The sequence below is a fragment of the Neopelma chrysocephalum genome, unplaced genomic scaffold, assembly GCF_003984885.1.
Source record: "Neopelma chrysocephalum unplaced genomic scaffold, ASM398488v2 Primary Assembly neopelma1_59, whole genome shotgun sequence".
NCBI lineage: Eukaryota > Metazoa > Chordata > Aves > Passeriformes > Pipridae > Neopelma > Neopelma chrysocephalum.
In genome coordinates, this window is record NW_020897714.1 from 2,833,102 (window position 1) to 2,853,517 (window position 20,416).

The 20,416-nt window shown below is 38.4% G+C and overlaps 1 protein-coding gene across 8 annotated transcripts in view; it reads left to right on the forward strand.

The window, feature by feature from the left end:
• Positions 1 to 14,391, forward strand: part of LGR5 (leucine rich repeat containing G protein-coupled receptor 5) — an 89,800-nt gene extending 75,409 nt beyond the window's left edge. For 6 of the 8 annotated variants that reach the window (XM_027680055.1, XM_027680057.1, XM_027680056.1 and 3 more), the window contains 7 exons: positions 1,127 to 1,192; positions 1,389 to 1,460; positions 2,351 to 2,422; positions 4,319 to 4,444; positions 9,276 to 9,421; positions 11,085 to 11,168; positions 12,926 to 14,391. In XM_027680055.1, coding sequence (XP_027535856.1) covers positions 1,127 to 1,192; positions 1,389 to 1,460; positions 2,351 to 2,422; positions 4,319 to 4,444; positions 9,276 to 9,421; positions 11,085 to 11,168; positions 12,926 to 14,016 — 1,657 coding nt within the window. In that variant the 3' untranslated portion in view covers positions 14,017 to 14,391. The remainder of the gene's footprint in view (positions 1 to 1,126; positions 1,193 to 1,388; positions 1,461 to 2,350; positions 2,423 to 4,318; positions 4,445 to 9,275; positions 9,422 to 11,084; positions 11,169 to 12,925) is intronic. The other 2 variants (XM_027680060.1, XM_027680061.1) reach the window with 2 other exon arrangements.
• The last annotated feature ends 6,025 nt before the right edge of the window (positions 14,392 to 20,416 follow it).

The window sequence follows — 20,416 nt, forward strand, 5'->3', positions numbered from 1 at the left end:
TATTAATGTTTGCCTTTGTACATTTTAAAATCAGAGTAGAATACCTTAAAGACACACACTGTCATTACTTGCACTACTTCCACAAATCAAATATAAAACAGTCTAAATGCCACTGTTGGAAAAATACCAGTGAAAATACAATTTTACCAAGGAAGTAAATAGGTGGAGATGAACCAGTTTTAAGGAATTTGAGAAGCAAGAAGAATTTCACAGAAGTGAAAAGTGATTACTCTTTCATGTGATAATACTAGATATTTTTTCATAATTATAGGCTTTTTTTCTCTATTCTTTTCACAAGCAAATTTTGCATTCAGCTTTCCCTGAGCAACACACACACACATCTGCCTATCTATATATCTATCTATCTGTCTGTGTAGGATGAGACTCTTGGGTGATGGAGACTGGTATTTGGTTCCCTTTTTTTTCCCTCTAGTTTCTTTAAATCGCCTGGGCTTGGTTTTGATTAGTTATATTATACTATAAATCAGTCCAGATGTTTCAGTTATTCTGTAATTTGTTGAGTTTTGACTCAAGTTTTTTTAAGGGTTTTTTTCCCCCATGTAGTGATTGATTTCAAAGTTAGTTCCAGTTTTTTTTGACCATTTCCCTCAGTTATAAGTTACAGCAGTCTTAACGATCAGAGGCAATAGTGCTTAATTAAAAGTGTAGAATGGAAAGCTGATTCTGATTCTTATCAGAAAAATACAGGATCTTCTCTAAAAAATACATGAGTATATATATTTAATAGATTATTTTAAATGGTTTAAATATCAGAATTTAAACTTGATAAATATGAAGTCTGTGATATAAATCCAGTATTCCCTATGAGTAGATGGCCAATATTGTTACTGTAAAAGACTCAGCAGAAATCTATACTTCAGGCAGGAAATCTTCAGTGCAAGGAATTTGCAAATATAGGATACGGAGTTAATATATCTTGCATTTCCCCCTCCTCTCTCAAATTAGAAATCAAAATCTGACAGATGAGAGATAAGTGAGTTTGTAGACTTATTCTTCTGTGGATAAAACCAAGTTATTTTAAATTGAGCATGAAAGTAGATAACGAAAGCTATTTTTCTTCTAACATTACTTTGATATTATTCTGTTCATTTCTTGTATAATACAGGGATCTGTCTTATAACCTGCTGGAAGATTTACCCTGTTTTACTGCATGTAAAAAACTCCAAAAAATGTAAGTGTCAAACTACCCTAAAAAGTTTAAAAAGAGGCATCTAGGTGTGTTTGAGCATAATTAACTTAGTTATTGCTGGCTGATTTGACACACCCCAGATACACTATATTGATGTGGATCGTAAACACAATCTAAAACACCCCAAAGTGCCCCACAAGTGTCTTTGAAACTGAGGAGATTCTTACTGCTTTTTCAGTGACTTGCATCACAATGAAATCGGTGAAATCAAAGCAGACACATTTCGGCAGCTGGCTGCTCTTCGGTCTCTGTGAGTACTCCCCCAACAGACATTCACACAGATTCTCAAAAACATGGGGAATATACTGTCTGCTCACTAGGTACCCTGAAAGGTCCTTGTTTCAGTTTTTCCACACTTTGATCTTTCACCCATTAGATCATAACTGTGAAAGGAGAACAAACATGATGAAGCATCTGCAGCAATTAATTAAAATACACACATCTGTATATTGTAGCTATATTATTATAGCTGTAAAAACTGTTATTTTAGATGTTTCTGTTGGAGGTAGAGAGAGATACCAAGCCAAAGTTGGTATCTGTTGACAGGTTCACGTTATAATCAGCTCTAGGGAGCATGAAGTCTTTTTATAGAGAACAGCGTCTTAATACATAGAGTCCAGCCATATGCAGGTTTCTAGTTTTTGCACAGACATATGTGCTAGCAGACTAATTTTGTCAAGAAATTACTCATGGTTATAAGTTTTTGCATAATTGAACGCATATATTTTTTAAGAGTTGCTTTTAGTCTTTTTGATTTTTCAGGGGCAATGAAAATTGAGATTAGGAAGGAAGGTCTATTGACCATGGATTTACTGTTCTTAGTCATATCATGAGAACACCTTAGAAGACTTAGTCCAAATAAACCATCCTTCTTTCTGCTGCCTTAGGAGGCTGTGAAGCAGACTGAAAAGCCTTAGACTGGAAGGCATTAAGATGTTTTAAGAACACTGTCAGAACACCACAACTGACTAACAACTTAAAAATGAAAAAAACATTTTGCACTATGAGATATGCAGAAACTTACTGAAAATATTTGCCTGTAATTAATATCTTCTTTATATTTAAGCGTCCTAATCAAGTGTTTGAAAACTTCTATATTCATTCAGTGGGTATGTCATTTTCTACTCACTTTTCTTGTAGGGATTTAGCTTGGAACAAAATTAAAATTATTCACCCCAATGCCTTCTCCTCTTTACCATCTCTGATCAAACTGTAAGTATTTGTATATCTTTTGCATTCAAATTTTTGCATTTTTCTTGCAAGAGCATACAAAAATTTAATAGTTTGGTGCCCCAGCAGAAATGGAGGCTTTTTCTGTTCTGATCATCTGGTCTGTTGAATAAATATCTAAATGTCTGCTTTCTTGTATTTCACCAGTTCCCATAGATATTATGGCAAAGCTGCATACAACCCTGTGTAATCAGCATGATTTGGGGTCCATGAAGATTATCACTGCATCTACATTTCTTCATTCAGTTTGTTAGCAGTTTAGTTTGTTGTAGGAGTGGGGAATATTTCCTGTTAGTTATGTTTCAAGACTAAAGAATTGGATTAAAAATTAAATAAGAAACTTTTTTCAGTATATGCTTTTATTTCATTGTTCCTCATTTGACAAAACAGTTTTTCTTCTTTAGTGAGTTCAGGCAGAGCAGTTAGTGGTCAAAACATAAGCAACTAGATTTGCAGGCCTTGTTCACAAGGAGTTCTCAGTCCTTACTCATTTTTTTCCTACTTCCCACCTGTCATTGTAATGCCTTTTTAAGGTGAATCCCTGAGATATTGGCTGTGTGGGGAAGACGTGAAAAACAATTCCTCTGGAGTCATATTGCTGCATGGTTGTCACAAAGATATGCTGCTGAGCATTTGCTCACCGATAATTCAGTAGCTGCTGGGAACCCTAAATTTGGAAAGGGGTATTCATTTCTGTTGATGTGCAAAGCCTTCTGATGGTGCACTGAAAAATGTCCATAGAGACATTTTTGTCTGTAACATCCCTTTTGGGGCCATTCCTACTTTGTGAGGTGAGCAGTAAATTGCAGCTTTGGACAACAACATATAGAAGGGGTTAAAGAAAAAAGTCCTTTAACACAGAGACAATAACACAGTGTACCAGAGTTTCCTGAAATGCTAGTCTCTAACCTTGGTCTGACTGAAGTCGGTGGTCATTTTTACCATTGCAGTAGGACCCGAATTTTACCTTTGGTATTTAACCGTGCTGTGCTCAAGAAGATGCATTAAACCAGATAGGTAGAAGACCAGTCCATCAACGCACCCTATTTTAAGTCTATGCCTTAGATTTCAATATATATTCCGGACTTTGCTGTTCAGCCTTGGGCATAAAAGCATTTCAGCTGCATCAGGTTCCCCTTCTTCCTCCTTGACTGTTGAAAATCTGAAGTATTGCAGTGTAGATAATTGTGAGGAGGACTGAAAAGGCTCATAGAATCAATGGAAGAGAGAAGGCAAAGTAGAGAACAGAATTCTTCTGAACTCCCCCCTCTTTCATTAGTCTACCATATCTCCTTGATCACTTATCACTTTTTCATTCATCTGTTTTACTTTCTTAAAGTTACATATCTGTGTTCATCGGCACTGTCTTCCCTCAGCTACTCAGACAAACCTCAGCTTGGAAATGTCATCTTCATCTGCTCCAGCCCAGACCCGTCCTACCCTGAAACTCACATCTTCCCCATACACCTCACCTCCTCCTTATGGAGCTTTCGGGGCAGTCGTGCCCTCTGTCGTTCCACTGAATCTTCTAAACTGTGGGAAGCTGTTCTGGCACTGGCTCCTTTGAATTCAGACAGTCTAATGAGCAGATTTTAAATTCATTTGCTAGTCTCAAAACTGGCACTGCGAACATTTGGAGCCAAAATTTGGCAACAGAGACCCAACTAACTGCTAGATATTACTGTTAGCTTTGTGCTGGATATATAGTTGTGTACTCCTGAGCCATGCTGTACGTTTGTTCTGCTGACTGGGGCCTCTGTTTAATGCAGGCATTTTTATTGAGTTAGAAAAGTTTAACCTGTTTTTCCAATGTGACACTTCTACTGCTGAAGAAAAAAAATGAAAACCATAAGCTGATTTTTATTTGCTGTTATACAGGGATGTGTCATCCAACCTTTTGTCCTCTTTTCCTGTGACGGGGCTACATGGTTTAACTCATTTAAAATTAACAGGAAATCATGCCCTACAAAGTTTGATAACATCTGAAAATTTTCCAGAACTCAAGTGAGTATATGATTAAAACTAATAAGCCACATTTGTGTTCATGTGCAATGGAAGGTGTGTCAGTGTGTAATGCATGTTACTTCGTATTGTCAGTCTTTGATCTGTGCCATTAAAACCAAAGCAAATATGATAAAAATGATAGACTTATTTTATTATGCTCACTTTTAACTGAAGAAACTGTGAAGGGTTTTGAAATATTAACCCCAATACTTGCTTAGTACGAGCCACATCTGCTTCCTGTTGATATGTTTCAAAAGCTGTTAAAACAATATCGCTGGCAGCTTAGTGATATGTCCTTCTTCTATTGTACTGTGCTTACAGAACTTCCATTATATATTTAATGAGAACTCAGAAAATACAGGGGAAGAATATACTCCTGAAGGTCCTAAAGAGTTTACTGGTTAGAACATGATTTTTCTGTGATCTTTTGATTAAGATTCAGATAATACTTTGCCATTATTACTAACACACTTTGATACTAATAATTTCTAGTGGGTCCTCTGTGATACAGGAAGGAAATGTCCTCTAAAGATCATTTGCAGCTCTGCCAGCCACTGGATGATCATGCCCTGTATGGGTATTGAACCCATGACCTTGGCTTTATTAGCACCATGCTCTAACCAACTGAATTGATTTCAGGGTCACAGCAAAGAGAGTTTTGTCTCTGAATTCAGGGTATTTGGAAGTGTCTGACTCTCTCTTCATTTTTATATTTTAATTAGAGGATGCCAAGTGCAACGTATATTTTATCATGTTTTACTGTAAGAAGCTCAGTATCATACAATATTAAACAGCTGAACAGTGTGCACATAGTTACAGAATCACAGAGTGGTTAAGGTTGGAAGGGACCTTTAGAGGCCATCTTGTCCAACCACCTGCTCAAGCAGGGTCACCTGGAGTCACTTGCCCAGGACCACGTCCAGACAGCTTCTGAGTATCTCCAAAGATGGATGCTCCATCCTTACGTCTTCATTAGATTTGCCTTTTGCACTGGAAAAGTCCTAAGAGTCTTAGCAGGCAAACAGCTCAAGATGTTACCACTAATGAAAAAGACTGGAGTGTTTGGAGTTATCAATAAGGGAATCATGAATGGAAGTGTGGAGCTGATTAAGCCTCTGTATACAGCTCTGAAGGAATCCACCCTAGAACACTTCTATGATGGCATGTTAATATGAACTGAGATAAGAGCTGCAAAAAACATTTCCAAGGTTAGGAAATAATGCCTTAAAAGTCTTAATAAATCCAAAAATTGTAGTTTGTCACAGAGGAGATCAGGCACTGACATCATCACAGTGCATGAAATCGCTTCATAACATTAACATTCAAAGTACTAGAGGCCTTACATCTCTCTTACACTAGGGATCTTGAAATGGGTCGAACAGGTCAAGAGGCAAGTACCCTAAGAAATTGTGAATGGTTGAGGCTGAGCTTATACCATGCTTTTTCTTCTCTCACAGACTTTACCCAGAAATTGAGGCAGGTGACAATTCTAAAATAATTGAAGTTTCTTCAAAAGAATGTGAACACAAGGAAATGCATTACTCCAGCCTGCCAAGTATATAGTGATGTACATACCATAACCTAGAGCTATAAGAGGTGCTGCAGTAGTCCTAGAATAATCCATTATTCAACTGAATTAACTATTTTTTTAAATTCTTTTCTCAAAATTATACTTTATATGATTTTTCCATCGGTAAAATTGTGAACATTGCTCAAATGAAAGTACAGTGTATTTAGTCTGGGTAAATTGTTAACAAGGATGTGTCCAACTAACTTAAGTCTTGAAAAAAGTATTCAAAGTATGATTAATATATCTAGAGTTGATTAACATCTGTAAAAACAAATTATATCCAGTCAAGAGAGAATAGGGTAAATTCCTGACCCACAGTCTGCATGACTTTTGCCATAATTTGAAAGAAAATCAGGACTTCACACAGGATCACTGCACAGATAATGCATGAAGCACCAAACCTGAACAGAGATCTAAAACAAAATTATATTTTTCCCTTTGTAATTGTTGTAAATAGACAGTGGTTACTTCCTGCTCGTCTAAATTGATCAATACAGACACATCAAAGAGCTGAGCATCCTCTTCCCCATCTTCATCAATAGCACTAGTACACCCTACAGAACTGAGCCCAGCCTATTATGGCAAGCCTTGAGGAAGCAGTCAGGCTGCCAGCCACTCCTTCCTTCTTGATCTGATGCTTTGATTCAGCGCTGTAAAGAACTCAGTGCTTTGCTCCATTCATCGTAACTGTGCCTTCCTGTTCACCATCAACCCCACACCTGTTTGAGGTAGAAAACAACCTTGTGTCCTCTGCTGCTTAATCTAAAAAGAGAAAAAAAAAGAGGCATTCCTTGCTAGAGGAAAAAAATTATCAAGGATACTGATATCATTAGTAAGATAAGCAGTATATAAAAATAAATTCAGCCAGTGTTTCTAAAAGAGTTTAATTTGACAAAGTCCAAATCTAATTACCCACATCAAATAAGCGCTAGCTTATCTGGACTGCTTCCAGCACTGTACACCTCTGAGAGTTCTGAGAGTTCCTTCCTTTTTTGTCTTTTTTTTAATGTACCTTTTGCAAGAAAGAACTGATACCTGTTTCCCTGCATTGCAATGTATGTTTTGTCCTCTGTGTTCTGGGTTGCAGCCATTGTGTGCAATTGTACTTTGCACGTAGATTCAGCAGCATTTGCTAATTTGAGGATTATATGTATATCTTAATAACAGAGAGGGAGAAAAACAAACAAACAAAAACTGTTCAGTTTAAGAAAGTATGCTAGAAATACCTACAGAGAGAATAAAAGTGGGAGTCTTGCTCTATAAAGATAATTTAAAAGCCATGGATGTTTTTGGCTGCATCATCAAAGTAGTCGACCAGTACAACGTGAGAGGTCTGCATTTCCAGTGTATGACAGGCCAGCAGGCTAGTAGAAGCACAACAGCATCTGGAAATCTGTAATTATTAAGTACATAGAGCTGCTTGAATAACCAGAGAATACTTTTCTGTTAGTCCTTTGAGCCAAAAATATCCACTAACTGTTCATTCCTGTAACTACATCTGTCTTCCAAAAGGTCTGAAGCCACAAGTTGCAGACATCACTTCACAGAACTGTCAGTGTTTCTTTTGATAATTTTTTTTTTGTTCCAAAAAGGGGCATTTCTTGTTGGGGATTGGGATTGTTTTTATCCCAGATGATTAGCTATGGGTTAGTCTAGTAATCTCTGGGTATAATAATAGGTTATTTAAGAAGGGCTTCTGGGAAAAGTGTTCAAAAATGTTTAATCAAGATAATCTCCTTATTTTAAAAGATGGCATGTGGACGAGAATGAGTTAAAATGAAGTATTTAAATCTGCTGGCATGAGGTTGCTTGATAGTTAGATCTTGGTTATCTTGAACTTTTATTGAGTACCCTAAAAATTTTGTCTTGGGTACAAGGGTACAGATTATTGTGGTTAATTCTCATCAGAAGTGTCAGTATATTAGAATCTAAATGCCCCAAAATGCACTACTTTAAAAATCACTTTGGAGCTCAAGGTTCTGTTTATTCTCCTTTGTACCTGCTTTTGGCTAGTGCACAAGTTTAAGTCCTGTTGGCACTGGGCCTGATTCAGCCTGATTTCTTTGCAGATTTCCCAGGGGTTAGAGGTTGCTTATTACGCTCATTATGTTAATTTACACCATTAACCTCTTGAAAGTAATCTGATAGGAGGATCTAATTCTACTTTATTCCTTTTAAATCAAGTCAGAATAACTTCTAATCACCTATTTATCTTTGAATTTTTTGGTTTATTGGGCTTTCAAAATTAAGGTGAGTTGCTAGGTTTTACTATGTGCTATTGGCAAGCTGTGCAAATTAAATAGCTCTGCTTCCAAAGCATAAAATATATCTACAGAATTGAAGAAGTAGTCTATAGAACTCAGATATGTGTAATTCTCCTGTGCTACCCCAGAATTTGCACATCCCCAAAGGAATTAAATTCACAGCATACCAGAAATGTGCAATTTTCTGACAAAAGAAACCCTCATAATCATTGGAACTCACTGACATATATTCAGTTATGTGTTAAGGATACTAACGATCTTAAGAGTTATAAATGAGCATCCAGTGTCCTGCAAGGACTGTGCTCACTCCTAAGACAATTAATAAAGTAAAACCTTTTTTCTCAGTGACATATATTTTCACACACAGTGCAAAATTCTGATTCACTCACCTTTTGGTTTGGAACGCTGCTCTCTTGATCTGTGCACAAGAGACAATCTCCTTTTTGCCATCTTACTGTGAAAAGGGTTGGATATAGAAAGAGATGAATAAAGCTTGAATTCCAAAAGAACTTTCTCCCAAAATTGGAGAAATTCCATTTTGGAAGTTTTTCGGTTTTACCTGTTAGGCTGGTAGATCAGTTGGGATCTTTGCATCTGCTTTTTTAAAAAGAAACCATTAAGAAAGTAACTGTTGGAGAAACTATTAAGTTACACAGTAAAATCATTAAAAATCATAAAACAGAAATATAACTCTAAGTAATATTCGCTCAGTGACAAGGCATAGATCTCCCACTTTAATGTCTCCTATGAAAACACATAAAAAAAACTTCATTGTTGCTTTACTGAAATTAGCATAGAAATCATCTGCATTTCTGAAGTGGAATTTGATTTGCAAGTCGTTATTTTCTATTATCATGACTGATTTTTACTCAGATGTTTTTACTTTCAGTCATGGATATTTAAACAATTTCCTTTGTGCTGACAGTAAAGGAGCAGTACAATCCAATAATTCTGGTGTTAAAGCAGTATCATGGCATGCTTCCTTATTCTTCTGCAGGGTCATGGAAATGCCTTATGCTTATCAGTGCTGTGCCTTTGGAGCTTGTGAGAGCCACTACAAAATCTCCAGCCAATGGAACAAAGATGAGAATAGCAGCATTGATGATTTTCACAGGAAGGATGCTGGGCTGTTACAAATTCAAGGTAACCATCTTAGGCTTTTAAATCTACCCACAGGCTGTGAGCAACCTGTGATGTTAAACAAATCCAATACTCTTTACAGTCACAGAGGCTCACCCTCTCTCGCCCAATAATGTGTTATATTAAGCATTTCTATGCTTAACAAAGTCATTGTTTTAGGTCTGCCATTCAAAAATCTCACTCCCTCACCTTTTTTTCCAAACAGTAGCTATATTAATGTGGGAAATGAAATCTTCCCTTTATATTAGAGACAGGAAGTGCAGCTGGTATGTAACTCCATACAGGAACAGGCTGGCAAAGATCTAGTTTCTTGTCAGCCTCAGAAGTAGCAACACATACTTGGCTTACCCACATGCTTCAGGGTGATTTACAGCTTAAGTGGCTACTTTGGCATGCTTTTCCCTAGAATCATAGAATATGCTGAGTTGGAAAGGACACATTATGATCATCAAGTCCGACTCCTGGCCCTGCACAGGACACCCCGAAAATCACACCATATGCCTGAGAGCATTGTCCAAATGCTTCTTGAACTCAGACAGGCTTGGTGCTGTGACCAGTTCCCTGGGGAGCCTGTTTCCAGTGTCCAGCCACCTTTTTGGTGAAAAACCTTTTCCTGATATCTTACCTAAACCTCTCCTGAACTCAGCTTCATGTCATTTCCTCGAGTCCTGTCACTGGTCATGAGAGTGAAGAGATCAGTTCTTGCCCCTCTGCCTCCCCTCAGGAGTATGTTGAAGACCACAGTGAGTTCTCCCCTCAGTCTCCTCTTCTCCAGGCTGAACAGACCAAATGTCCTCAGCCACTCTTCGTACGGCTTCCTCTTCAGACACTTCACCCATCCTCATTGCCCTCCTTTGGACACTCTCTAGCAGCTTAATATCTTTCTTCTGTTGTGGCTCCCAAAACTGCACACAATATTCAAGGTGAGGCCACCCCAGTGCGGAGCAGAGCGGGACAATCCCCTCCCTCGACCGCCTGACGATGCTTTGCCTGATGCCCCCCAGGACACAGTTGGCCCTCCTGGCTGCCAGGGCACTGCTGACTCGTATTCAACTTGCCATCGACCAGGACCCCCAGGGCCCTTTCCGCAGCACTGGTTTCCAGCCTCTCATTCCGCAGTCTGTACATACATTCAGGGTTGCCAGAGAGTGTAGCTGCTCTCCAAGAAACAAGACTACTATACTTCTTTTCCCCTCTAGCACAAGGTGTGTTACTTGACAGGTTATCTGTTACGTAGGTGCACAGATTTGCTTTCTGTGCTGTCTCTGCCCCTGCAAACCAGTAAGTCTCAGAGTTTAGCAAGAATAGAGACATTAGAGACAAGAATATGTGCTAGAGTGATGACATAGGAAGCACAAAAAACTCGATTGATTCTTAGTAGCCTGACACAATAGCAATATTCCTAGGCAGTCATCACACTGCAAAGTAGGTAAAAGAGAATGTATCTTTTAGTGATTATTTTCAGAGAGGTAACGATGTCTACTTTTTAAATAATCCCAAGTGCAGTAATTCAAAACCAAGTAGGCATACGTCTGCTTCTGCTCACAGTTTGGCAGGCAAAGGGACAAGACCAGGCCTTAAATGCCATGGGAATTTTTGCAACTTTTACTAAAAGAAGTTTTCCTGAAAATTGCAGTTACAAATCTGGGTCTTTTCTCCCCCATAGATGAACGTGATTTTGAGGATTTTTTTCTTGACTTTGAAGAAGATTTGAAATCTCATCATTCAGTGCAATGCTCACCTTCTCCAGGTATGAAACTGTCAGACAGATAGGAATCCAAGGACAGTGTTACCAGATATTCTAAATGCAGAACAAATTCAGAATCTGATACTAGGACAACAACATGACATTGTGCAGTAATTTGATGAGTTTAATAGAATACATTGCACAATAATATAAAATTTTTCATTGAACTCCAGAAAACTATTCAGCTACTAAATTCATCTATGAGTGTAACAAAAGCTTTACCCAGACATCAAACAGATACTTACTCTGGGCCCCTTTTCACCAGAATTGATCCCCATATCAAGGGAATGGGAAAGGACTCTTCTACTAAGAAACAGATGAGAAAGGCAACAGAATCTTTGCTCACTCAGCCTTTTGCAAAGCTAAAGTAATTCTTCTGAACTTCATTGACTTATTTTACACGTGAGCAACTTGAACAACATACAGTTTAGTTCAGTGTCTAGGAAATACTAAACACTACTGCATCGATGTACACAATCCCTTAGGAAGGACACCCAGCACTGTCATTTTCTTTATAAAATAGTGCATCCCTGGATTCAAAGTGTGACAGAAAGGAAAAAGAAGTATACCAATGGAATAGCAAAGCTACCAGCCACCGATTCTACTGGAAGTTTCATTTAAGGAAAGGAAAGAAACATGCGATTGGAAGGTCACTTCTAGCTGTAGCAGACATGGTCATAAGTTTTGCTTGCTTGATTCAGCAAATGTTTTCCCTAGTCATTCTTTGATTGTGAAACATGAACAAAAAAACAAAAACAAGTGACAGCTTGTACTTCAGCATTAATTTCAAGCCAAGATTCTTATTTGCAACAGCAAATAATAGTAAATTTTTTGAAGTTACATAAAGAGGAATAGAAAAAGTAGGAAGCCAAAGGATGGAGACATTTGACTGGCACATATTCTCTGATGGCCTAAATATAACTCCTCAGTTCATGAAAACATTGCTGTCTTCAAGGCAAGTTATCACCAGACCCAAAAGTTTAGCTTTGATCTTTCAAACAGTATCTTAGAAAAACTGACACAATAGATCCTTATGCTTGATGGCAACAGCCATAGTCATATGGAGCACAATTCAGCTGCGGCATTTTAAGTCTTCATGGAAAAGCACAGACCACTGTGAAGGACTTGCTTTGGTCACTTGTACTGAGATAAGTAATGTTTCTCAGACTGCAGAGCATATGCACCTCAATTCTATGAGAATATACAGAGGCTTCAGTCATAATGACCTGACTTTAGCCACAGGATATCCAAAAAGGCAGCACTTCCAAATGCAAAGAGAGCCTCGATTTTCTTGGATTGTGTAATGACATGTTATAAGGTAGTCAGCGTGCATTAGTCCATATCCATTACATTGCGCTTCACTAGGACTCATTAGCAACCTGGCCTAATTTAGTGAGAGAGAATGTTTTCAGCTTTTTCCACACACTGGCAAATATCACAGCATTTCTTGAAACCACGAAAGTTGACATTCACATTGCATTTGTACTGCTAGGCACAAAAAGAAACCTATAGATATTCATGTTGAAGGACAAAGACTCGTGCACCAGTAATGCAACATGCAGTGCACATTTAGCAGCATGTTATCAAGGTCTCAGTTTACTCCAAAGGAAGAGCAAATTTCCAGCTCCCCTCTTGGAATTAAAATTTGCTGCTCGGCTATGCTGAGAATCTGCAAGAAGCGTGAACTTCAATGTCTTAGAAAGCATAGAAATTTTTAGTTTATGTGGGTTTTCCTTACCCTTTTTATTTTGTCATTTCAGGTCCCTTTAAACCCTGTGACCATCTGTTTGGTAGCTGGCTAATTAGAATTGGAGTGTGGACCATAGTGGGTTTGACTTTAATTTGCAATGCACTGGTGTCTGCTACGGTTTTCGGATCTCCATTGGATATGTCCTCCATAAAACTTTTGATCGGTTTAATAGCTGTTGTAAATGCCTTGATGGGTCTGGCCAGTGGAGTACTGGCTAGCGTGGATGCATCAACTTTTGGTAGCTTTGCTCAGTATGGAGCACAGTGGGAAAGTGGAATTGGTTGCCAAATAACTGGTCTTCTCTCCATTTTTGCTTCGGAGGCTTCCATTTTGCTCCTTACCCTAGCTGCACTTGAACGTGCATTCTCTTTAAAGCATGCTACAAAGTTTGAAACAAAATCCTTCATTGCTAGTGCAAAAATTGCCATTTGCTTTTGCTTTATGTTGGCACTGATCATTGCAGGGATACCACTCCTCACTGGAAGTGAGTATGGGATTTCTCCGCTTTGTTTACCACTACCGTTTGGAGAATCCACTGCTATGGGCTACATGGTAGCACTGGTATTACTGAACTCCCTTTGTTTTCTGGTAATGACTATTGCTTATACAAAGCTCTACTGTAGTTTAGAAAAGGGAGAACTAGACAACATTTGGGATTGCTCTATGGTCAAACATATAGCCTTGCTACTTTTTACTAATTGCATTCTTTATTGCCCTGTGGCCTTTTTATCTTTTTCCTCCTTACTAAACCTCACCTTTATCAGCCCAGAAGTGATTAAGTCAATACTCCTAGTGATTGTCCCACTGCCAGCATGTCTAAACCCACTGCTTTATATACTTTTCAATCCACACTTTAAGGAGGATTTTGGAAGTCTGCGAAAGCAAACTTTGTTATGGCGGAGATCAAAACACGCTAGTCTGATCTCTGTGAATTCAGAAGACATAGAAAAACAATCTTGTGACTCAACACAAGCATTGGTGACCTTCACAAGTGCCAGCATATCGTATGATATGCCCACCAGCAATTCATTAATGCCATCATCCTATCAAATGACAGAAGGCTGCAATCTTTCATCAGTCGCATTTGTTCCCTGTCGCTAGTTTCAGTGGCAGTACAGAAAATATCTCTGTTTACAAAATTTTTAATCCCGAAAGTAAGTGTGGATGTGTGCATACGGTCTTAGAGAGTGCTTCTGAATTACAGTTACGCACATCAGAAAACAGTGACAACACTTGTGGCAGGCTGAAAATCCAATACTTGAACCTTCTCAGCCTGCTTCCGAAATGCTGGGATGAAAAAAGAAACTGAAAGCTGCTGAAGTTTGTGCAGTTGTATCAGCTGCTCTCTTTTAAAGTAGCACTAGTCAGAAAGGGCATCAGTTGATCAAGAGCAAAAATAGCATGTTAAACTTATAACCTTCTTTTTTCAAAGCATCACCTGATATTCTCAGGGGTTGTGTTATTTTTTTTTCCTGTTTATTGCAATTTGTTTTTAATAATAGTTTTTCAGTGCCATGATTATGTTTATAAGCATCTGTTTATGGCCTTCATTCAGCAAGATACCTAAATGGAAGAGCAGTCTGTTCAAGTCCTAAAGGTTTCTGCAGAATACACTTTGGTGAAGTTCCGTGTTTGATAAAGCTGATTAAATGGTTTAACTGGCATGGGGTTTGGATTTTGGAAGTCATCCAACTTGACAAAACATTTTTAATTGTCAGCTAAAGGTACAAAAATTAACACGATGTGAAAGAAGTTAATCAAAATCCTATTAAGCATTTAAAATGTGATTTTAAATGGCAAGGCATTGTCACATGGATATTTTTCTAATGAGGTTCTCTACAGTTTCATCTTGAATTGCTACCGTGCTGGTAGAATTGCTCCCAGAATTACTGATGATAACATTGGCAGATGACTCATACAATTTGAGGGTGGAAAATACTACATATAAAGTCATCAATATAAAAAAATTGGTATGCTGAGAGCTATTAAAGGACACCAAAGGCACTCACATAGTGAGTTCATTTAAGGTAATTTGTCCAGGAACAAAAACTATAGACCTGCTCACGGCGTGATCTCTGTCCTGTGAAACAGTGATTCTAGAAAGCTGCTGGTTCATGGTCATTGGTTAGTTGAAGATTTAGAGGCCACTGTGACCTTTTGACTAAGGATAGCCAATATCCTGAGCTAAGGCGGTATCAAGTAGGAGTGAAGAGGTTGGTGTGATCTATGTTCTTAGTGCTGATGCAAGCACTCCTGGGATATTTCAGTTATTTCATTTACGTGCTGTAAAGAACATTGTGAAATTGAAAAGGATATGAATATCATAAACTTAAAGCAACTTAAGAAATAAGTGATTTGAGCACAGTTTATAAGTAGCTGCTTCTGGGAAACAAGTTTGAAGGCAGAGGACTACTCATTTGAGAGGAGGAGAATCTGATAAGATAAACTGGAAATTGGCATTAGGAGTATGGAGTATAGAAATAAAGGTGCAAATTGTTGACACAGATGGTCATTAGCTAGTGAAACTATCCATCACCAAAAGTCTCTAAATTCAAATTGGATTTATTGCCAAAAAAGATAATTGGAGCAGCTGTTGAAATTCAGGGACTTCTGATGGTTTTAGTTTAGGAAAAGGCTAGATTAGAGTAACAGTTCTTCTCTGGCTTTATTATTACTTTGCTGAACCAGGGCATGTATGTTTACACATCAGAAGCATCCCAGTTAAAGAGAAGAGATGTCACGTCCTTGCCACGTCTACTGTTGAAATATCTCAGACAACAGAGTCACCTAGAATATAATTCTTTGACCTTGGCCAAGCCATCGGGGGATATTCCAGTATTCTTTTTTTGGAGCTGGCACCTTTTGCTTAAATGAGCTGATCATTTAAGACAGGAAAATGCACAGGAAGATTTTTTGTTAAAAATAGCTCCCTGAGGAGTAACATTTAATAGCCCAGTACTCATTGCTCAGTTAATGGCCACTCAACCTCCAGGTGAATGGGACTAATTTTTTAACATTACCAAGGTTAGGCGAGGCCCAGTAATTAAGGTAATCAGTTACTTATGATCTCTGTTGTTCATCTGTTTCTGTGTATAAAACTTCCTGGGACTTAAAGGATGGATTTTCACAATGAAGAATTTGTTGCCAGCAATGGGTATGCCTTGATTTTCATGTCCATTCACACTGGCATGTTTTCAGTTCTGCAGTTACAGATGGCGTCAGTTGACTTTGGCTGACGTGTTCATCCTTCAGGAAAAAAAATGAATCAATTTCAAAATTATATATGATAAAGTCAGCTGAGTACTTATCTTAATCCTTTATCTTTTGTGGCTTTTGAAGCAGTGCAGCATACAGCTGCAGAACGATGCCTGAAACCCCTTTGGATTAAACAGAGAATCAGTCAACCATTGCACAATACGTATTACCATGTTTACTTAGCTTTAATTTAACTGGGGTCCATCTGTGCTGCACTGCTTAATGTCAATGAAGTTCCTTTCAGCTTGCTGTATTTAAGAAGTTTGTAAAGAGATTTGAGAAGCAAAATAATGTTATAATTCTAAAGACTAGATAAAGAAAGCTTCTTTTATCAGAACTTTTTTAGCTTGCAGAAAGTCATAAAGGCTTTGTGTCTTATTTTTATAAGCGTGTTTGAAATATTTTGATCAGATGTTTTAAACTTGAAATTGTTAAAATTCATTTAATAGATTTTTAAAGTAAAATGTGTAAATATAGAACTGTATTTATTATTACAGTGAAATGCAACAACAGTAAAGGACATGAGATTAAGCCCTGTACAGTTTCATATTGATATTTGCTATATTTTCTGCTCATATATATTACTAAATTCATTATCTGTAAATAATATAATGTAAATGTGTAGTGATTGTAAATAGATGACATGCTTTCTTTTCTATCAGTGTTTCAAACATATGTAAGTTGTAATAAAATGTGACTACACAGTAAAGAGCATTTAATCATGACCTATGATGGTGTGCACAAAATGGTGTGCATGCTCAATTAATCCTTCCCATGTTATTGTAATATTTACACTAAACCTCCCTAGATGTCTGAAATTCTTGACAAAGTAGAAATTATGGGTTGTGTGCTCTCATTAGTTGCCCATGGAGAAAAAAAAAAGTAACAGTGTTTTGTTTCAACACAGACTGAATCTTTCATCAAAACTTCACTCACAGACCCTTATGAACAGATCCTGCTCTCTTTGCTTGCTCTTGTATCTCGGTGATGACCTCTCACAACTGCCACAGCTAAGACTGGTACCTCCAACTGTGGGACAAGGATATGCACGAGGTCAGGCAATGAATGAGCACAAGTTACCCCCAAGCTTCAGACCACACTGGACCACATGAGAGGTGAAGTTGAGCTGCACTGGGCTGCTGCTTCTGATGAGACAGCAAATTCTCCCATACGCTTCCTTATTTTCTCTCCGCCCCATTATGTGGCAGGTCAAGTGGGTCAGGGGATCACCAAACAGCTAGCAAAGTTCATCTGACACAGGACAGAGAGGCAGTAGCACTATGAGGTATGAAGTGAATGGAGGTGCTAAGGGCAAATGAAAAGTGGGGCCAGAAACATGGGACTTAGCAAGACGCAGGTTGCTCAGGCTGCACTAGAACTTCCAGCTCAGTTGAATTAAAGGCAGGCAGTAGCTAAGCAGTCATATCATTATCTAGGCATCAAGGGCAGGTGAGATAATGGATGCATTCCTGTTAGGAGAGACTGCAGCATGGGACAGTTACATGTGCTTGGTTTTTCAGAGATGGTGATTGTAGATCATTTCTATGAAGTACTTGAAAGAAAGAGGTAAAATACCAATGAAGCAAAAACTCTGAGAAAGCAATTTTTTAGTCAGGAATTCATTCCATATGGCAAGTAGCAAATTACAAAGATTAAAAAAAGAAAGTAAAATTATCCTAGATGTAAATGGATTCTAGCAAGGAATGTGCAGGTTCTCAGAATAGATAAGGAGGCTAGGTTGAGGAAGGTCATTTCAGCCAGAAGGACCAGTGGAGAAGAAGTAATTTTGGTGGGTGAGTTTCAGAATAGTCTTATTGAGGTGGGACAGGAGCAGCAGTGAACAGGAATAGGAAAGTCATTAATTATCTTTAGGAGATAAAAACAGAAGCATGACAAAGATTTCATAGGGGAGTGCATAACTCAAGGAGGAGAGGGGGCTTCAAGAGACAGCGTGGGTGGAGTTTTATGGGGATATTAAGAAGTTTTGTGAAGGATGAAGAGCTCAGAATGGATGTAAAAAGATGGAAAAAGGCAGAAAAGATGATTGCACATGCACCTAATTTGCACCAGACGGTGTAAGCGATATTAGAGCCAGAGGCCATAAGGAAGAAGAATGAAAATGTGTTACTTTAGGAGGAAAATACTACAACTGGAATAAGAAGAAGGGAAGTTAAAGCCTAAGTGCAGAAGGGAAAAAGAGGCAGCAATCAACATCTTGATATGTGGAGAAAAGACTTACGTACCAGATAGGGAGCAGTACTGCCTGAAGTCACAACTTCAGTGTTCTGACCAGTGTCCTATCACACTTGTGTACAGGTGACTTCTCCCTTAAAGCACTTGTGCTGCAGACATGTAGTGTTCTCTGCAATAACAACCGAAAGAGAGTTTATTGCAGGCTTGTGTGACAGGTTATTTAGGAAGAGCAGACAGGTCGTGCCATCTGCTCGCTGCTCTAGCTCACTAGATACGTTACTGAGTTTTATTTGGGAACTCAGCCCTCAGAGAAGTTTCAGGTTGCCTGAAAAAGCAAAAAGAGCTAGTCAGAGATACAGTGAAAGCCATAAAGAGGGTGGGACGACCTGTAAGAATAATGGATGGGGCTGAAGGCCAAGCCTAAGCAGACACTAGCAGAGAAGCACAGAGAATGATGCTGCAAAAGCAGTGCTGTGTCAGGTAGGCGTGCAGCTTCAGACTCCACTCCCAGAAGAGGGGAGAACATCCCTGATTAATCTGGTGGTCATACTTGATCTGAAATGGAGACCAACCACTTGCACAGTCCTTGCTGTTCCTGCTGCTCCAGGTTTGCTTCCTGCCTTAGTGACCTACATACACTAGACAGCAAGAAAGCTGCTGCAATACAAAGTGTCAAGCTACCTCCCATCCATATTGTCTGTAATAGGAATTTCAGCTTAACTGGGGCACCACTTATTTCCTCTGATTGTTACATGGAACACTGGAACAACAATATCATAATCAGAATTTCTCTGTCATCAGTTTAGGTTGCTATATGAAAGTTAAGATGCTGAAAGTTTCATTGATCAACCACTTAAGAAAGGCTCAGATCATTAAAAATGTAGCAGAATTAATGTTTTCCTTCAGGAAAGCACTGGAAGACAAGGAAGTGGAGACAGAAGAATAAGGATATGGATATGGGAAAGCTAACAAAAAATGGAATTAGGATCACAACAGTAGCAACAACAGTGTTAGAAAATCCTTTCCAGATCCATGAAGAACAGTAATTGTGCAGATTCTCAGGTACTGCGGGATAACACAGCTCTCAAACTCCAGCAGAGCTGCACTGCTTCCACCAGTGAGGGATGGACCAGTATCTCCACCAGCCACAATAAGCACCTCATGTTCTCTTTCATAAACATGTGCCAACCAAGGGACAAATCTGTCCTTCAACAGTGGTATTGTAAAAAATAATGTGTATATTATTGTATATTCTCAAAGTTAAGCCTAGAAAATTGATTCAGCGCTCTATCTGTCTTTGCTTGAACAGAATCTCACCTACATGTCATTAGAAATTTTAAAGAAAAATGCAAATTTACCCATGCTAGTAAATAAAGCAGAAGGGATTCCATGTGTTATACCTAACCCTTATAAGCATACTGGAAAGAAAAGGCAGTATCAACATTAAGAACATCTTGTTCATATAATGAGAATCACAGATTTGTGCTCCATTGACTCTAGAGACTTAGGAAACATGAGTATGTTCTCTCCATAAAACAATTTGTTGTGGCATTGTCAAAATTATCTGAAGATCCAATCTCAGTCATAGGAAAAAACAAACATTAAGAATATTCCTCTTGAGAGCTGGCCTACAGCCAGGATTTCTAAAAACCTCAGTCACAGACAAAGAGTCCGCTCAAAATCCCTATCTAATCTTTTCACAGGTGGCAACATTTTCCACTTGTCAAGCAAAAAATGCGCTTCCTTAACAAGGGAAAAACTGTCCATCTGTGAATCTAAAGACTTCCACTAAGTATTATGCATGCACATACCAAGAGTCTTCTGCAGCCGGCCTTGAAAGTCTCAGGACTCCAAAACTAATTCTTGAAGGAAGTTTCAAACATCTCCTTTTTCATGTGGTGTCATTCTTGATATGCAGTCACTGTTTTGACAGGTGTCTGCAGTTATTAATTTGGTTCCATGCACAACAACAGCTTCTCAGGACTATCTGTAGAGGTCACTGCAGTTATTATCAGCATTTCCCATTTATGAACTAACCTTTTCCTGGAGGAAG